A 17,500-nucleotide genomic window follows, 5' to 3' on the forward strand; every position below is an offset into this window, starting at 1 on the left:
CAAAATCAAATCCACTGCATTCTCAGAGGGCACTGGGGAAAGAAACTAGAAGAAAAAACTAGCCTTAATCCAATTCTCGCAAGGCAATCTTTAAAAAATAAGATTATTGAAGGAACACTTTTGAGTGCCAACCCTAAGTCTTTTAAAAACAATATTAATAGTCTTTAAATTCACAAAATGTCTCATATTCAATTAGATTTGCTGCAATATTCCTTAAAACTATGCAGAACTATTTACCATAAAATGTGGAACATTTCCTGCCTATCTAAATATGCCACAAAAGGGCTCCAAAAAAAAACCAGTCAAGTTTTTAGATAAAGATAGTGTCTCTATGGAGATCTGACACAATACCTAAAAATTAAATAATTTGATGCGATTAAGACATTGAATGAACAAGCAATAAACAAACTGCAGCAATGTATGTTAGGTTCACAAAGTGGGAATGAAGAAAAATATTCCTCAACTGATGCTTCAATATAAATTAATTTTCTATCAACAATTCAAGGGACTGACTTTTCAATGTCTATTCACTGGTATTAATTTATGTTTTCATGATAAGTTTGAAAGTGAATCTGGCAACCACAGTGCCCTACGAAATTGGAAATAACTTTAACAAACCCTTTAAACCAACATTTTACAAGGGACACCATTGTTGATACCCTGCAAAGAACCAAAGAATAAATTGAAAGGAGAGTTGGTCCGGAGTTTATCCACAATGGACTGTTAGTGGCTGCATTCACCAATGTAGAGAACAAACACATCAAGTTTCTTCTCAAGCAACCAAGTGTTCAAGGAGCCGCGTATTCAATTTCCAAAGAACACTATGGTAGTGTACCAGTACCTGGGTGAATTCGGGTACCTGGCCTGAAAATGAAACTTGGGAGCCAAACAACTTGTTGAGCTTAGTACTTAAACTGGGTAGATAATTATGTCTACAAGTATTGTCTATTCAAGAACGCTAATTCAAGTACAGATTCAAGCCCTTTCAAATCATCAAAGTTACTTTGCGCCACAAGGAACAAACAAAAAAATACAAGCACTGAAGAACAAACTGCTCAAGAATGCACGACTCCTTTTGAAACAGCAGAACAGGATCCTCGAGTTACTAAAAAAGTGCTGCATGCTACGTAGATGTTTGCAGAACGATCACAAGTTGTAATCATTGAAAAAAAAAAGTTCCACTCCAGATCTGATAGACGATGGTCGTGCAAGACTCGCCAAGCACGTGGAACACCCAACAGGATTGTTCGTTGTTTGGCACAGCAGATGAACGAAAAATTGCTCCCCTCACTATTAAGTTCCAACCCGATAAGGCCAATCTTGCCCAAATACAACAACAATTTCGAATTCGGCAGCAGGCAAGCAGACAGACTCAGAAGCTCATCACAAGCCATCGAAGTTGGCATAAAGCATCATAGCGCTTCACCTGAGGTTCGATCATGGTAGACACAAACAAGGGGTGAAAGAACTTCCTAAGGTCAGACGACCAAATGTGATTGACCCAACACTCGTTAGAGCGGCACAGTTGTCGGACATCAAAGTGCTGAACAAACCAAAGGATTTCGTCGTAAAAATGTTCACTCAGCAACGTCTTCTTCTTCTACAGAATAAAGTTCAAAAGCGATCCTGGTTGTTAATCACATGCTAGCCCAATCCATAAACTGGATAAAGTGGATTGGCAAATTGATTGTATGTATGTATATGTATGTATGTATGTATGTATGTATGTATGTATGTATGTATGTATGTATGTATGTATGTATGTATGTATGTATGTATGTATGTATGTATGTATGTATGTATTCTATTATCTACCTTGATCTCCAAAATATTCGTTGACTTACCACTGTTACGTGAAGTTAGTTCGTTGATAACATTCCATGTTTTGCGTAAATTACCTTTGCTGGCTTCCAAGTTGTCAGAAACATAGAGTTTTTTTGCGAGTTTAATTGCGTTATTTGCCTGGTTTCTTGCACACCTAAATTGATCCCATGTAGCCGGGTTGTTGGAGGAGATTGCCTTCTTTTTAAGAAAATCTCGTTTTCGGATTTTGTTCAGTAACTCTCTAGTAATCCATGGAGATCGTTTTTTTCGAATTCTTTTGGATTTAAGTGGTGCGTGTTTATCGACGCAACCAAGAACCATTTCTTTCCATATACGCCACGTTTCATTGGGATCAGAATACAAATCAACATTGGCCCAAGGTAGTTGATTGAGGTCACTTAAAAATTTTCCTCTGTTAAAGTGTTTAAATTGCCGTGTTTCAATAACGCGAGGGCCAGTACGGCAGTATTGAGTCTTACGTGACAAAAAAACAAGAGAATGATCACTTATGCCAAGGTGAATGACACCAGAATTTGTAACCTTCTCTGGGGAGTTCGTTATGCATAAATCAATTAATGTTTTTGAGTCCGGGGTGACACGTGTTGGTTCAGTGATTAACTGACTAAGACCATATATATCGAAAATGTTTATCAGATGGGAAGAATTAACTGCAATTGCTTCAGGCAACAAATTGCAGTTGATATCACCAAGTAAATATAATTTCTTATTTTCCGCGTCAATTTTTGCAATAACATTCTCAAATTCGCTAATAAAATTGGGTGGAGAACTTGGGGGTCGATTCCAAGTATCTCTCAAGTATACCAAGGTCTCTCTCTGGGTAATTAAAATTGACTCAGCTAATTATGCCTGGCTAATTATGCCTGGCTGTGCTTCAGGAATCACACATGGATTTAATGAAACATGGCCACACGTTACTATTGTGATCCCAAGTTCTCTCTCTACTTAACCACCAGCCCTCCGTCATGAAGCAGCCATTAGGTTAGATTTTTGTTTTAGGACATAACAGAGACAAATGAACCAGATAATGGCCTTTACACATTGACAGCAGAAAACTTTGACCGACATGTGGAAATGGGACTTCATTTTATAAAGTTCTATGCCCCTTGGTAAGTCAGGTGTTTGTTTTAATAGGCTAATAGTCCATATAGCTATTAATCTGCCTGTAGTACTACTTGGACTAAAATTGTAAAATAGTGGCATATGCAATGAAAAAATATTTACAGGTACATTGTATGTTTCATGACAGGTGTAGCCATTGCCGAAAACTGGCACCGAGATGGAAAGAATATGGATATCACAATTGCTAAGGTACATGCCCTTGTCTCAGCCATGTTAAGAAGACTCATTGAACTGCCTGTACAATTTGTGTCTTCCTTTATTGCGTGCATGCTTACACAATTGTGCATGTACTTGGCCTTTTCCTGTCATGTTGATCAAGTGATCTGTTTTTGATAAGCCGTGTTAACTTGTATACCTTTGACTCTGATGCTAAATAGATTGATAGATAGATAAGTTTATTAACAAATAATTACATAGCGGCCCTTGAGCTGAATTGCGTAATGTCACTAAATAGGCTTGTAATCACTATAAACAATGTGAAATATAATAACACTAAAAATATCGTTTGTTATATTAAAATTAACGTTCCTGGAGTTTGTACTTATTTTGGCGGCAGCACATCGATGGGATGAAAGTGTTCTGGTAACGCTTAGTATTTATTCCAGGAATATCAAATGTTTTCTTTCTCCTGAGATTATACTTCGAATGGTGTCTTTGTGGAAGTAGATGAAATAATTTGTGCAACTGATCACGTATGATCTGGTTAAATAATTTGTCACACAAGTTATGCCTTTGCTGATGTAACGTTGTTAATTGGAAAATCTCGAGGTTTCGTTGGTACATCTCTCCTGGAGATACAATTGAGAGGACTTGTTTCTGGACCCTTTCTAGATCTTCGCTTAAGTACTTGGGAAGAGCGTGATGTAACACGGGAGTACAATATTCGAGCACAGGACTGATGCAGGTACAATAAAAACTGGTGATGTCTTTCAGAGGTACTTGGGCACATTTTAGCAAAACTAAGAAGTATAAGCGTTTGTTTGTCTTCTTTACAATGTCATTTATATGATCGTTCCAGAGTAAGTTATTAGAAATAGTTAGTCCAAGAATCTTGACATTGTTGACAGTATTTAACTCCTTCCTGTCGAGAGATATTGGGTCGAAAGAATGTTTTTGCTTCTTAAAATCTATAACCATCTCTTTGCACTTATCTGCGTTAAGCTGTAGTTAATTTTTGCATGACCAATCTAGGGCAGAAACGGCGGCACTTTGGGTACTGTAGAAGTTGATGTAATATTATTAAATATGGCTGGTTTGCCTTTTGGTGTATAGTGGAATAGATTGTTTGCATGTGACTGTACTTCTGAGACCCCCATTTTTATACCTGAAAGTTGTTTATATTGTTTGGATTTTACTCATATAAACTGCTCTTGACACATCTGAATAAAACACACAATGCTGGTTTTTTCTGTTGTTGATGAATATAAAGGTAAAGGTAATTAAAAGTAAAGCTACCATATTTAAAGTGGATAACAGTAATTAATTCAACGGACAAACCTGAGGTCGACGAACTTGTGCACATTTCACTCACCCCTCTCCATCAGTACTACTTAAGCTACACAGGAAGGAGAGAATTCGAAACAAGGATGTGAGATCTGGGGACATCAAACTCTGGATCTCTTGCACTAAGGCCGAACACGAACCGACTGTGCCATTCTTGCTAAATGTGAACCACTGAACTCAAATTTAGTTGAAGGGATGTATTTCTTTTGATGGCAACTCGGGAAGGCTAAAAGACCACACTTGTTTTAAGACAACATTGGATGTAAATGGTTGGTTTTTAACAAAGTGATAGCTTAAAGAACTTAGGGGCACTTAAGGGTTGCTATATGTTTCACATTTTTTCATTATAACAAAGGATCAAAAGGTATTTATGATTATTTCATTGCATTACTTGACATCATTATCTGTATTTCTCTTCAGATTGATTGCACAACAGAAGGTAAAACGTGTGCAGAACATAAAATCCAAGGTTTTCCTTCACTTAAATTGTTTAAAGATGGACGCGAGGTTTGTACTTCCAATTTACAGTAGCAAAGCAAATCTTGTACCAACATTGTATGTTGCTTTTAATAACTCAGTAATCTTCTCCTTACTCCTAAGTGAAATTGTATTATTTTACATAAAGCATAATATGAGTAAACAAGAAAATAACAACTAAATTTAATAATGGGTAGTGCAACTCAGCACACACTCTTTTAATTAGGGGGAGGGGAGGGGGGCATGAAAAACCGCAAAACCACACAAAATTGCTCAAAACCAAAATTTTGAACAATCTGATAAATGCAGGCAAAACCATCAAAGTCTAGTTTTTAAAACCGTAATCTAATAGACCTTATTCATAAATGGCGGTCACATTTATAGTTCTTTTGTCCACATGCAAATTAACCTACCAAGCCTCATTTTAGAGCCAGAATTCTTTTCAATTCACTGTATGGTGTCGAGGCTTGGTAGGCTAATTTGCATTTGGACAAAAGAATTATAAATTGACCGCCATTTATGAATAAGGTCTATAGAGCGTATGAGTCTGCATCGGAGACTAGTCGAGAAATTGGTGTAACATTGTAGAATATGCATGTGGCTGACACACGTAATGAGTAGCAAGGAAGACGATGATGGCTATGAGAACACAACAAAACAAAAGGTTTAAATAGCAGGAACAATAGTTCTGCACGCCCCGCACGTGCGTTTTACATTTTGATACATTTCTTTGCCGTTCTTATCTTGACAACGACATGAAATGATCAAATTTTAGGTCCTGTGGAAGACGAGAGCAACTGACGATAAATTTTCAATTTTCTCTCTAAATGTCCACACTGTTCTGACGCTAATTTTAATAGGAAGCTGATACATGTATAAGCACACGCTTTTTTGAGATGCAGACGACAACTGGAAGTGAACTGTTTTCCATTTTAACTTGTCTTCAGACAACTACATTTACATTGCTAAGTATCTTTTCTCCATTAGAGATGATTCGTATAAAAATCTGGGAGGCACTACTGTCCTGGCACGAGAAATGTCCTCTTCCGGTTGCCTTCCGCGTCTCACAAACGCGTGTGCTTAAGCTCCCTAATATTTTTAGACAATGTTCTCGTAACCATCATCGGTGTAATTGCTTACGGTCCCTAATGATGAACTGAAACCGTACTCCAAATACTGTAGGAAAAACTGAAAAAGGAATTGGATACCAAAACCGAAAACTTTCTTGTATCCGAAAATTGTAAACCTAACGCTAAGAATGGGAACGACCACAAACCGCAACAAGACAAATAGTAAAACCGAAAAATTTCGGCACAAAAATGGAAAATCCGGGAATCCTAATGTCTAAAATTATGGTTTATTGTTGCTTCAGGTGGATATTTACGAGGGGCCTCGTTCTCTAGATGACTTGAAGAATTATTTGACTTTGAAGATCTCTGAGCATAGTCTTCTAAGCAGTGCAACAACTGACAATAGTGAGTCGGCTGAGGAGGTACCTTCTGATGATGACCCAGATATGGAAACACAAGTAATAGGCCATTTCTGACAGATGCCATGCAGTTAATATTATTATTTTCGAAAGATTTGTGATCTTCGCATTTGTGCGGACAATTTAAGCAATTGTCTCTTCTAGGCAACTGAAAAATTCAGGCAGCTTCTACGGGATTTGAGCCCATGACCTCTGCAATGGCAGTGCAATGCTTTACCAACTGAGCTATGAAGCCACTCAGTTGGGAGCAGGTCAAGTAATTTAAGCAATTGTCTCTTCTAGGCAACTGAAAAATTCAGGCAGCTTCTACATGATTTGAGCCCATGACCTCGGCAATGGCAGTGCAATGCTTTACCAAGTGAGCTATGAAGCCACTCAGTTGGGAGCAGGTCAAGTAATTTAAGCAATTGTCTCTTCTAGGCAACTGAAAAATTCAGGCAGCTTCAACGGGATTCGAGCCCAATGACCTCTGCAATGGCAGTGCAATGCTTTACCAACTGAGCTATGAAGCCACTCAGTTGGGAGCAGGTCAAGTAATTTAAGCAATTGTCTCTTCTAGGCAACTGAAAAATTCAGGCAGCTTCTACAGGATTCAAGCCCATGACCTCTGCAATACCAGTGCAATGCTTTACCAAGTGAGCTATGAAGCCACTCAGTTGGGAGCAGGTCAAGTAATTTAAGCAATTGTCTCTTCTAGGCAACTGAAAAATTCAGGCAGCTTCAACGGGATTCGAGCCCAATGACCTCTGCAATGGCAGTGCAATGCTTTACCAACTGAGCTATGAAGCCACTCAGTTGGGAGCAGGGCAAGTAATTTAAGCAATTGTCTCTTCTAGGCAACTGAAAAATTCAGGCAGCTTCTACGGGATGTGATCCCATGACCTCTGCAATGCCAGTGCAATGCTTTACCAACTGAGCTATGAAGCCACTCAGTTGGGAGCAGGTCAAGTAATTTAAGCAATTGTCTCTTCTAGGCAAGTGAAAAATTCAGGCAGCTTCTACGGGATGTGATCCCATGACCTCTGCAATGCCAGTGCAATGCTTTACCAACTGAGCTATGAAGCCACTCAGTTGGGAGCAGGTCAAGTAATTTAAGCAATTGTCTCTTCTAGGCAACTGAAAAATTCAGGCAGCTTCTACGGGATGTGATCCCATGACCTCTGCAATGGCAGTGCAATGCTTTACCAACTGAGCTATGAAGCCACTCAGTTGGGAGCAGGTCAAGTAATTTAAGCAATTGTCTCTTCTAGGCAACTGAAAAATTCAGGCAGCTTCAACGGGATTCGAGCCCAATGACCTCTGCAATGGCAGTGCAATGCTTTACCAACTGAGCTATGAAGCCACTCAGTTGGGAGCAGGTCAAGTAATTTAAGCAATTGTCTCTTCTAGGCAACTGAAAAATTCAGGCAGCTTCTACGGGATGTGATCCCATGACCTCTGCAATGCCAGTGCAATGCTTTACCAACTGAGCTATGAAGCCACTCAGTTGGGAGCAGGTCAAGTAATTTAAGCAATTGTCTCTTCTAGGCAAGTGAAAAATTCAGGCAGCTTCTACGGGATGTGATCCCATGACCTCTGCAATGCCAGTGCAATGCTTTACCAACTGAGCTATGAAGCCACTCAGTTGGGAGCAGGTCAAGTAATTTAAGCAATTGTCTCTTCTAGGCAACTGAAAAATTCAGGCAGCTTCTACGGGATGTGATCCCATGACCTCTGCAATGGCAGTGCAATGCTTTACCAACTGAGCTATGAAGCCACTCAGTTGGGAGCAGGTCAAGTAATTTAAGCAATTGTCTCTTCTAGGCAAGTGAAAAATTCAGGCAGCTTCTACGGGATGTGATCCCATGACCTCTGCAATGCCAGTGCAATGCTTTACCAACTGAGCTATGAAGCCACTCAGTTGGGAGCAGGTCAAGTAATTTAAGCAATTGTCTCTTCTAGGCAAGTGAAAAATTCAGGCAGCTTCTACGGGATGTGATCCCATGACCTCTGCAATGCCAGTGCAATGCTTTACCAACTGAGCTATGAAGCCACTCAGTTGGGAGCAGGTCAAGTAATTTAAGCAATTGTCTCTTCTAGGCAACTGAAAATTTCAGGCAGCTTCTACGGGATGTGATCCCATGACCTCTGCAATGGCAGTGCAATGCTTTACCAACTGAGCTATGAAGCCACTCAGTTGGGAGCAGGTCAAGTAATTTAAGCAATTGTCTCTTCTAGGCAACTGAAAAATTCAGGCAGCTTCTACTGGTTTTGAGCCAATGACCTCTGCAATGTCAGTGCAATGCTTTACCAACTGAGCTATGAAGCCACTCAGTTGGGAGCAGGTCAAGTAATTTAAGCAATTGTCTCTTCTAGGCAACTGAAAAATTCAGGCAGCTTCTACGGGATGTGATCCCATGACCTCTGCAATGCCAGTGCAATGCTTTACCAACTGAGCTATGAAGCCACTCAGTTGGGAGCAGGTCAAGTAATTTAAGCAATTGTCTCTTCTAGGCAAGTGAAAAATTCAGGCAGCTTCTACGGGATGTGATCCCATGACCTCTGCAATGCCAGTGCAATGCTTTACCAACTGAGCTATGAAGCCACTCAGTTGGGAGCAGGTCAAGTAATTTAAGCAATTGTCTCTTCTAGGCAAGTGAAAAATTCAGGCAGCTTCTACGGGATGTGATCCCATGACCTCTGCAATGCCAGTGCAATGCTTTACCAACTGAGCTATGAAGCCACTCAGTTGGGAGCAGGTCAAGTAATTTAAGCAATTGTCTCTTCTAGGCAACTGAAAAATTCAGGCAGCTTCTACGGGATGTGATCCCATGACCTCTGCAATGGCAGTGCAATGCTTTACCAACTGAGCTATGAAGCCACTCAGTTGGGAGCAGGTCAAGTAATTTAAGCAATTGTCTCTTCTAGGCAACTGAAAAATTCAGGCAGCTTCTACGGGATGTGATCCCATGACCTCTGCAATGCCAGTGCAATGCTTTACCAACTGAGCTATGAAGCCACTCAGTTGGGAGCAGGTCAAGTAATTTAAGCAATTGTCTCTTCTAGGCAAGTGAAAAATTCAGGCAGCTTCTACGGGATGTGATCCCATGACCTCTGCAATGCCAGTGCAATGCTTTACCAACTGAGCTATGAAGCCACTCAGTTGGGAGCAGGTCAAGTAATTTAAGCAATTGTCTCTTCTAGGCAACTGAAAATTTCAGGCAGCTTCTACGGGATGTGATCCCATGACCTCTGCAATGCCAGTGCAATGCTTTACCAACTGAGCTATGAAGCCACTCAGTTGGGAGCAGGTCAAGTAATTTAAGCAATTGTCTCTTCTAGGCAACTGAAAAATTCAGGCAGCTTCTACGGGATGTGATCCCATGACCTCTGCAATGCCAGTGCAATGCTTTACCAACTGAGCTATGAAGCCACTCAGTTGGGAGCAGGTCAAGTAATTTAAGCAATTGTCTCTTCTAGGCAACTGAAAAATTCAGGCAGCTTCTACGGGATGTGATCCCATGACCTCTGCAATGCCAGTGCAATGCTTTACCAACTGAGCTATGAAGCCACTCAGTTGGGAGCAGGTCAAGTAATTTAAGCAATTGTCTCTTCTAGGCAAGTGAAAAATTCAGGCAGCTTCTACGGGATGTGATCCCATGACCTCTGCAATGCCAGTGCAATGCTTTACCAACTGAGCTATGAAGCCACTCAGTTGGGAGCAGGTCAAGTAATTTAAGCAATTGTCTCTTCTAGGCAACTGAAAATTTCAGGCAGCTTCTACGGGATGTGATCCCATGACCTCTGCAATGGCAGTGCAATGCTTTACCAACTGAGCTATGAAGCCACTCAGTTGGGAGCAGGTCAAGTAATTTAAGCAATTGTCTCTTCTAGGCAACTGAAAAATTCAGGCAGCTTCTACGGGATGTGATCCCATGACCTCTGCAATGGCAGTGCAATGCTTTACCAACTGAGCTATGAAGCCACTCAGTTGGGAGCAGGTCAAGTAATTTAAGCAATTGTCTCTTCTAGGCAACTGAAAAATTCAGGCAGCTTCTACGGGATGTGATCCCATGACCTCTGCAATGCCAGTGCAATGCTTTACCAACTGAGCTATGAAGCCACTCAGTTGGGAGCAGGTCAAGTAATTTAAGCAATTGTCTCTTCTAGGCAAGTGAAAAATTCAGGCAGCTTCTACGGGATGTGATCCCATGACCTCTGCAATGCCAGTGCAATGCTTTACCAACTGAGCTATGAAGCCACTCAGTTGGGAGCAGGTCAAGTAATTTAAGCAATTGTCTCTTCTAGGCAACTGAAAATTTCAGGCAGCTTCTACGGGATGTGATCCCATGACCTCTGCAATGCCAGTGCAATGCTTTACCAACTGAGCTATGAAGCCACTCAGTTGGGAGCAGGTCAAGTAATTTAAGCAATTGTCTCTTCTAGGCAACTGAAAATTTCAGGCAGCTTCTACGGGATGTGATCCCATGACCTCTGCAATGGCAGTGCAATGCTTTACCAACTGAGCTATGAAGCCACTCAGTTGGGAGCAGGTCAAGTAATTTAAGCAATTGTCTCTTCTAGACAACTGAAAAATTCAGGCAGCTTCTACGGGATGTGATCCCATGACCTCTGCAATGCCAGTGCAATGCTTTACCAACTGAGCTATGAAGCCACTCAGTTGGGAGCAGGTCAAGTAATTTAAGCAATTGTCTCTTCTAGGCAAGTGAAAAATTCAGGCAGCTTCTACGGGATGTGATCCCATGACCTCTGCAATGCCAGTGCAATGCTTTACCAACTGAGCTATGAAGCCACTCAGTTGGGAGCAGGTCAAGTAATTTAAGCAATTGTCTCTTCTAGGCAACTGAAAATTTCAGGCAGCTTCTACGGGATGTGATCCCATGACCTCTGCAATGGCAGTGCAATGCTTTACCAACTGAGCTATGAAGCCACTCAGTTGGGAGCAGGTCAAGTAATTTAAGCAATTGTCTCTTCTAGGCAACTGAAAAATTCAGGCAGCTTCTACTGGTTTTGAGCCAATGACCTCTGCAATGTCAGTGCAATGCTTTACCAACTGAGCTATGAAGCCACTCAGTTGGGAGCAGGTCAAGTAATTTAAGCAATTGTCTCTTCTAGGCAACTGAAAAATTCAGGCAGCTTCTACGGGATTTGAGCCCATGGCGTCTGTAATGTCACTGCAACGCTTCACCAACTGAGCTATGAAGCCACTCAGTTGGGAGCAGGTCAAGTAATTTAAGCAATTGTCTCTTCTAGGCAACTGAAAAATTCAGGCAGCTTCTACGGGATTTGAGCCCATGGCGTCTGTAATGTCACTGCAACGCTTCACCAACTGAGCTATGAAGCCACTCAGTTGGGAGTAGGTCAATTTGTTGGGTTCAAGTATTCCTGTGAAAGGTTTGATGAATGAACGAAAATAATGTATGTTTGAAGTGCGGGTTACAGACGTCTTTTCATGAATGAACCCAACAAATTCCAAAAACGTACTTACTTTATCCCCGGGAGACTGCTCTGAAGATCCAGAGGTCCAACGCCTAACTAATTTTAGTGCCCCAGTGCCATTGTTGTTATTATCTATTAATATTTGACATAATTTCTTAGCTGTTAGCTTGTGATACTGAACAAGTTTGATTTCAACAAATTTCTCGCTTCTTGGCTACAGCTACCAAGTAAGCTGTCAAGCATTAGAACTACATGTAAGCTAGAATAACAGAATTTAAATGGTTTATTATGACAGGAAGCCTGTATGTTGTACGTCAGAAACTGAGCCAATAATGGGTGGCAATGACTCAGTCTTTCTGCATGAATTGATATAACATGTACCCTGGTCCCAGAGGTTTTTCTTGAGCCGTGAGAGAGTAGCGAAGAGGGGAGAAAGAGAAAAACATCTGGTTTACCTTGGACTTGAATCTCGCTTTCATGCAGATGCCAGGGTCAGGATCTGACCCTCAGGCTCGGATTGGTTGATATCTTAACAAACACGCAATCAATATATGATTGCTTCGTTTAATTGGTAATACCGAGGGGACGCGTGATATCTAATTTGCCATTGGTCCCTTTTGAAATTATCAATTTGAGGCGTTTTGACAGCTGGCGTCTGCATGAAAGTGAGATTCAAGTCTAAGATAACCAGAGGTTTCTCTCTTCTCGCCGCTTCGCCACTCTCGCCACTCTCGTGGCCCTTTGCGGCTCTCTTGCAGCTCGATAAAAACCTCTGAGACCAGGGTATCTGAAATGAGGTTCAAAACTATTACTGTTATTCTCTTTTACAGATCAAGCCATTCCAACTAACTGACAGTACTTTTGATGCAATGATCAGTGTCGGGACAACATTTGTTAAGTTCTATGCGCCTTGGTAAGCTTACTTCTGAAATTCAGTCATTTTACGGCTGATACATGTAGTAGATAGATCAGGCTTCATGTTTATGTGAAATGGCAAACAACAGGCTGCTCCTTGTCTCAAGAGCATTAATAAGCACTCAATGACTGGCCCCAAGGGAAACAGTGAGTTTTGTTTCCCCGAGACCCTCAATGTTCCCCGAGGCGAATCCGAGGGAAACATTGAGGTCGAGGGGAAACAAAACTCACTGTTTCCCTTGGGGCCAGTCGTTAAGTGTTTTGTTATACCTCCCAAATCAAAATAGAACAATACACATAAAAATTATTTGCTTGACGTCGGCTGGCGTACAGATTTGCCGCCGTTTCAAAGGTGCACGACCTGATCACGTGTGAGTCGAAAGTTCAAGTTGTTGTTCCCCTAGGGCGTCATGAAGTTTTGTTCGCCCTAGGGCGTCATGAAGTTTTGACCAATGACACGTGACACGTTCTCCTCCAATCAGAAAACGTATTTGAGTTGGGAGGTATAACAACATTCCTTATTCTTATCTACCCTTTCTTTTAAGAAGGTACCTGATACCTGTAGCAAACAGACAAGGAATGAGTTAGTTTCAAACACGATTTTTCCTTTTTTGTCAATATGCAAATTGTAGTTTGAGGTTTGCAATTTGCCGTAAACGTGATGCTGGATCTGTCTATTGGTTTGTTTTACCTTAAATTGACACGTTCTTCAATTTTAACGCAACCTCAAAGAAATGTGAAAAAATGATATCAAGTAGGATAGACCTTATACATTAGCCACTCTCAACAAACTATTTTGAGCGTAGTGTCGACGAGGCTTTGTACAGTGTAACTATTTTCACTATCCTGTGAAGAAACTTAACAGAAATATCGTTATGTTACTACAAGGCTTTTAGGAGAAATGTCCTTGTTCTTTCGTATTGAAGTTTCCTTGAGAATTATGGAACAATGATTGAAGATAAGTTGTCCAAAATATGATGGATGGAGCGTGGGCTATTTTGAAAGAGATTGAAAAATTCCTGGCTGAGCTGTTTCAATATTCTTTTGGATCACTGATGATGGGTTCTTTCATATACACTCGCCCTAAGCAGGCGGTATAAAAGAGCAGTAACCACAGGCGCCCAAGCTCAGTGTGAGCATGGCCGACAAAAATATAAGGATTTGTATGGGAATCCCGATAAAAAGCTGAAGAAGATAATTATTTTAAACAATTCTCAATTAAAAAGCCTAGCCGTATTGCCAACGTGGGTAGCTTCCTTCCTGTGTAGTTATTTTCCAGATCCCACGCGATTTGAACCATTTCACAATTTTGTGGTTGTCAACGGTATAATAAAATCCCAAGGCTGGAAACTAAATTCTCAGGTGCCCCAAATTTGAGTCAAATATTCCTAGATAAAATGTTCTCACGGTCACAATTCCACATCACAATCAATTGACAAAGATTAAACTTTTATCTCAACCCACCACCAACGCAATAGCAGTCCTGCGAGCGACCTCAGGCGGTAATATTGCAGGAAAACAGCTTTCGACACGTACGCTTCTACACCGCATACTGAGGCCACGGCTTCGACCTTTGATAACGAACCGAGCCTTTAACGGGGTGGTAGACCGTAGTTTTGTCAACCGCAAATTTCTTGGGGGGCTTTGGGCGCCTGTGGAATAACTAGCAGATAACAGTCTGTTTTAATGTGGAAAGACAGTTGCTATCGTCCTGATCATCATCGTCATTATGGTTATCCTTGTGTTAATCTGACTGTAGGTGTCGGCACTGTCAGGAACTTGCTCCTATCTGGGATCAGCTCGCCAACAAGTGTGCAGACAGTTCTTCTGGTCCGAGAATTGCCAAGGTTTGGAAGTCATTTGTGAGAAGTCTTTACTGGCCCAGTGATGCATAAGTTTGTTTCAATTGGATCTGTAGAACTGAAACCAAAGTAATGACTTTGGCCACTCACAACATATGCCAATACTGAAAACAGCCAATCATAGCGCAAGACAAATGCATTGATCTAGCTCAAAGCGCCATTGGTCCAGTAAGGCTAAACGAGCCGGACCCTGCCTCTTAAATGCTGGGGGAAGGCAATTTTTTGGACTCAGCCGTGTGTGAATTCCTTGATATCCAGAAACGCAAGGAATAGCCCTCTCTCGATGTATTAAAATTCAGTCTAAAACAAAAGGCATCATCTCGAGGCTCTTCGGAATAAACTCATACAAATCCGTATATTTATTCCCCAGAGCCTCGAGATGATGGCTTTTGTTGAGGACTGAATTTTAATACATCGAAATTGGTCTATTAGAAGCACGCTCAATTTCGTGATATCCAGTGCGAAGTGTCCTGTTAAGTCGAAGCGTTTACTTTCTGTTTCCAACAGAGGTCAGCGTTATTTATACCTCAGCGCAAAGACAGCTTTCCTTTTAACTCTAGGAAAAGATTGTCGCGAGTGATGTTGAAGTTTGGGATAAAATTGTCTGGCATCTAGTCAACTCAGGCATTTTATTAGACCCACCTAGGGGTAAGATGTTGGTAACCCTGTGTGGCCCCCGCCTTTCAGGATGCAGTGCCGCATTTGTGGAGCGGATTCACATTACATCTGCGCGCTATTTAATCTGTTGAAATGTTCAAGAAGCCAATCAAGACATTTCGTCTTAGGCAATTTTTTGAGTGATGGTTAATACAAGAGACTTTATAGGGATATTTAGATTTGTAACCTATCATTACATTTGAATCGGAGAATTTCAATGCTGTATTTATTTTATCAAGAGTTGTAAAGCGCAATTGACCTATTACATTTTTTTTAAATAGCTCTCTGGAAGTAATGAATCGATGATGATGATGATGATGATGATGATGATGATGATTATCAGTATTATTATTATTATTATAACCTTGCATTTTTGGACATAAAGTATCGGTCACCTGATTCCTAGAAATACTCCTAGTCGCTTCATGCCATGAAAACCGGGATAAGCTCCGGCCTGATGGGCCTTCTGGCTCGTATGCAGAGACTTTTTTACGTATCTTGTGTTCCCTAGGTTGACTGCACAGAAGAGGAAGAACTTTGTCAAAGTTTCGGCGTAAGTGATTTAATTATTTGTAAAGCCTGTTTGCCGCTCCAAAGGAATGCTGCAGAACTCTGAAACCTCGAGTGATTTTTCGGAATTTACTCAGTTTTAATAGCCCATGTTCAACCAACGACATTGGGCGCGTTGAATTTCTCACAGACGGAAAATCCGAAAATCACCGGCGAGTACCCAATCAAAACGATGGAACTAGAAGCGCGCAATGTCTTTTTTGGTAAACATGGGCATTTTAAAGCTTTACTGACAAGAGGAAATAAATCCACCTGTGTTTGAAAAATTAAGAAAACCCTGGAACTGTTTTGTGACCAAAGGTCTAGGAGGAGAGCTTAGAAGAGACAAGTGAAAATGGGTTTGTCTAATGTTTAAAGAGGTGATTCTGACAACGCTATTGTCTTTGCTAAAACTTAGTATCGTTGACAGGCTGTCGCTTGGTTGATTTTGGACAGGCTGTGAAATAAACACTTTCTTTGGCGTTGAATATTGTGGTAAAAAACGAATCGACAGTGGTTCAGCGTTGTCTGTACTCTTGTCGACAGCGATATTCGTCATCACAGTGGTGATGATGAATACGTGTATCGTTGTCGATTTAAGCAATAGAGGACGTTTTCCGTGTTCCCATAGACCTTATTCATAAATGGCGGTCACATTTATAATTCTTTTGTCCACGTGCAAATTAACCTACCAAGCCTCATTTTAAAGCAAGAATTCTTTTCAATTCACTATATGGTATGGAGGCTTGGTAGGCTAATTTGCACTTCGACAAAAGAATTATAAATTGACCGCCATTTATGAATAAGGTCTATGCCTCATCTAAACACGAGGGGGAGTTGGGAGAATTCGAGACAGTTATGCAAACCCCAGACGCAGTCGAGGGTTTGCATAACTGTCGAGAGTTGGCCCAACTCCCCCGAGTGTTTAGATGAGACTATGGAAACACGGAAAAAAGTCCTCTATTGCTTTTATAAAATATTCCTCAAAGATAATTCGACAAATGAAGGTAAATGCTGGTTTTTTTACTTCTTGATTGAAACAGATTTTTTGATACACACTCATATTTTCTACCAGCCAATCAAAACGCTCGTGTGACACTACATAACCGATCAAAATAGACCAATTCGGCTAACTCAATGTTGTACCCAATTCAAATCTCTCGGGGTTGAGATTCTTTGTGTGTTGAATTTGCATGACAATGAAGCATTCACATTTAAATGATATGGAAATTCTTTGAACAAAACGTTTTATTCCCAGAGGATTTGAATTGGGTACAACATTGAGTTAGCCGAATTGGTCTATTCGTGTGATGTCACAGCCGTGTTTCCATACTGTCATTTAAACAGAGCTATTGACCAATGAGAGTGTGCGTACTGAAAGAGCACAGACAACACGCTGAACCACTTTCGATTTGTTAATTCCCCAGTCCGGATCCTACCACCTGCTTGTGTTCGCCTACGTTTGATAATTCAGTCACTGTACCTTTCTACATCAATCCGCTTCGATTTGAGGAGGGGGTCAGTGAGCCAACTTAGTCTTATAAAACGCAACATGTCTGACAGCATCCTTTGTGATTCTTGGTCCACAGATTTATGGTTGCCGAAATGTGTCAATATTCGATATCGCGTATATGCGTTTGATAAT

General features: G+C 40.9%; 1 protein-coding gene and 4 non-coding genes across 6 annotated transcripts in view; 1 reads left to right on the top strand and 4 right to left on the bottom strand.

Annotated features, from left to right (window-relative positions):
- The window catches only part of LOC138003866 (thioredoxin domain-containing protein 5-like), a 25,890-nt gene that overhangs the window by 4,737 nt on the left and 3,653 nt on the right, over window positions 1–17,500 (top strand). The window contains exons 1-8 of one of the 2 annotated variants that reach the window (XM_068850145.1): window positions 1–2,951; window positions 3,092–3,153; window positions 3,796–3,868; window positions 4,888–4,974; window positions 6,317–6,472; window positions 12,703–12,785; window positions 14,547–14,634; window positions 15,818–15,859. The exon at window positions 1–2,951 is cut by the window's left edge and continues 4,737 nt beyond it. In XM_068850145.1, coding sequence (XP_068706246.1) covers window positions 3,863–3,868; window positions 4,888–4,974; window positions 6,317–6,472; window positions 12,703–12,785; window positions 14,547–14,634; window positions 15,818–15,859 — 462 coding nt within the window. In that variant the 5' untranslated portion in view covers window positions 1–2,951; window positions 3,092–3,153; window positions 3,796–3,862. The remainder of the gene's footprint in view (window positions 2,952–3,091; window positions 3,154–3,795; window positions 3,869–4,887; window positions 4,975–6,316; window positions 6,473–12,702; window positions 12,786–14,546; window positions 14,635–15,817; window positions 15,860–17,500) is intronic. The other variant, XM_068850144.1, reaches the window with a different exon arrangement.
- On the bottom strand, window positions 6,596–6,668 carry Trnag-gcc (transfer RNA glycine (anticodon GCC)). Its single transcript has one exon. It is a non-coding gene; the product is annotated as a tRNA-Gly (tRNA).
- Trnag-gcc (transfer RNA glycine (anticodon GCC)) lies at window positions 6,872–6,945 on the bottom strand. The gene has a single exon. It is a non-coding gene; the product is annotated as a tRNA-Gly (tRNA).
- On the bottom strand, window positions 7,149–7,222 carry Trnag-gcc (transfer RNA glycine (anticodon GCC)). Its single transcript has one exon. It is a non-coding gene; the product is annotated as a tRNA-Gly (tRNA).
- Trnag-gcc (transfer RNA glycine (anticodon GCC)) lies at window positions 7,702–7,775 on the bottom strand. The gene has a single exon. It is a non-coding gene; the product is annotated as a tRNA-Gly (tRNA).

This window comes from Montipora foliosa, chromosome 5 (assembly GCF_036669935.1).
Source record: "Montipora foliosa isolate CH-2021 chromosome 5, ASM3666993v2, whole genome shotgun sequence".
Classification (NCBI taxonomy): domain Eukaryota; kingdom Metazoa; phylum Cnidaria; class Anthozoa; order Scleractinia; family Acroporidae; genus Montipora; species Montipora foliosa.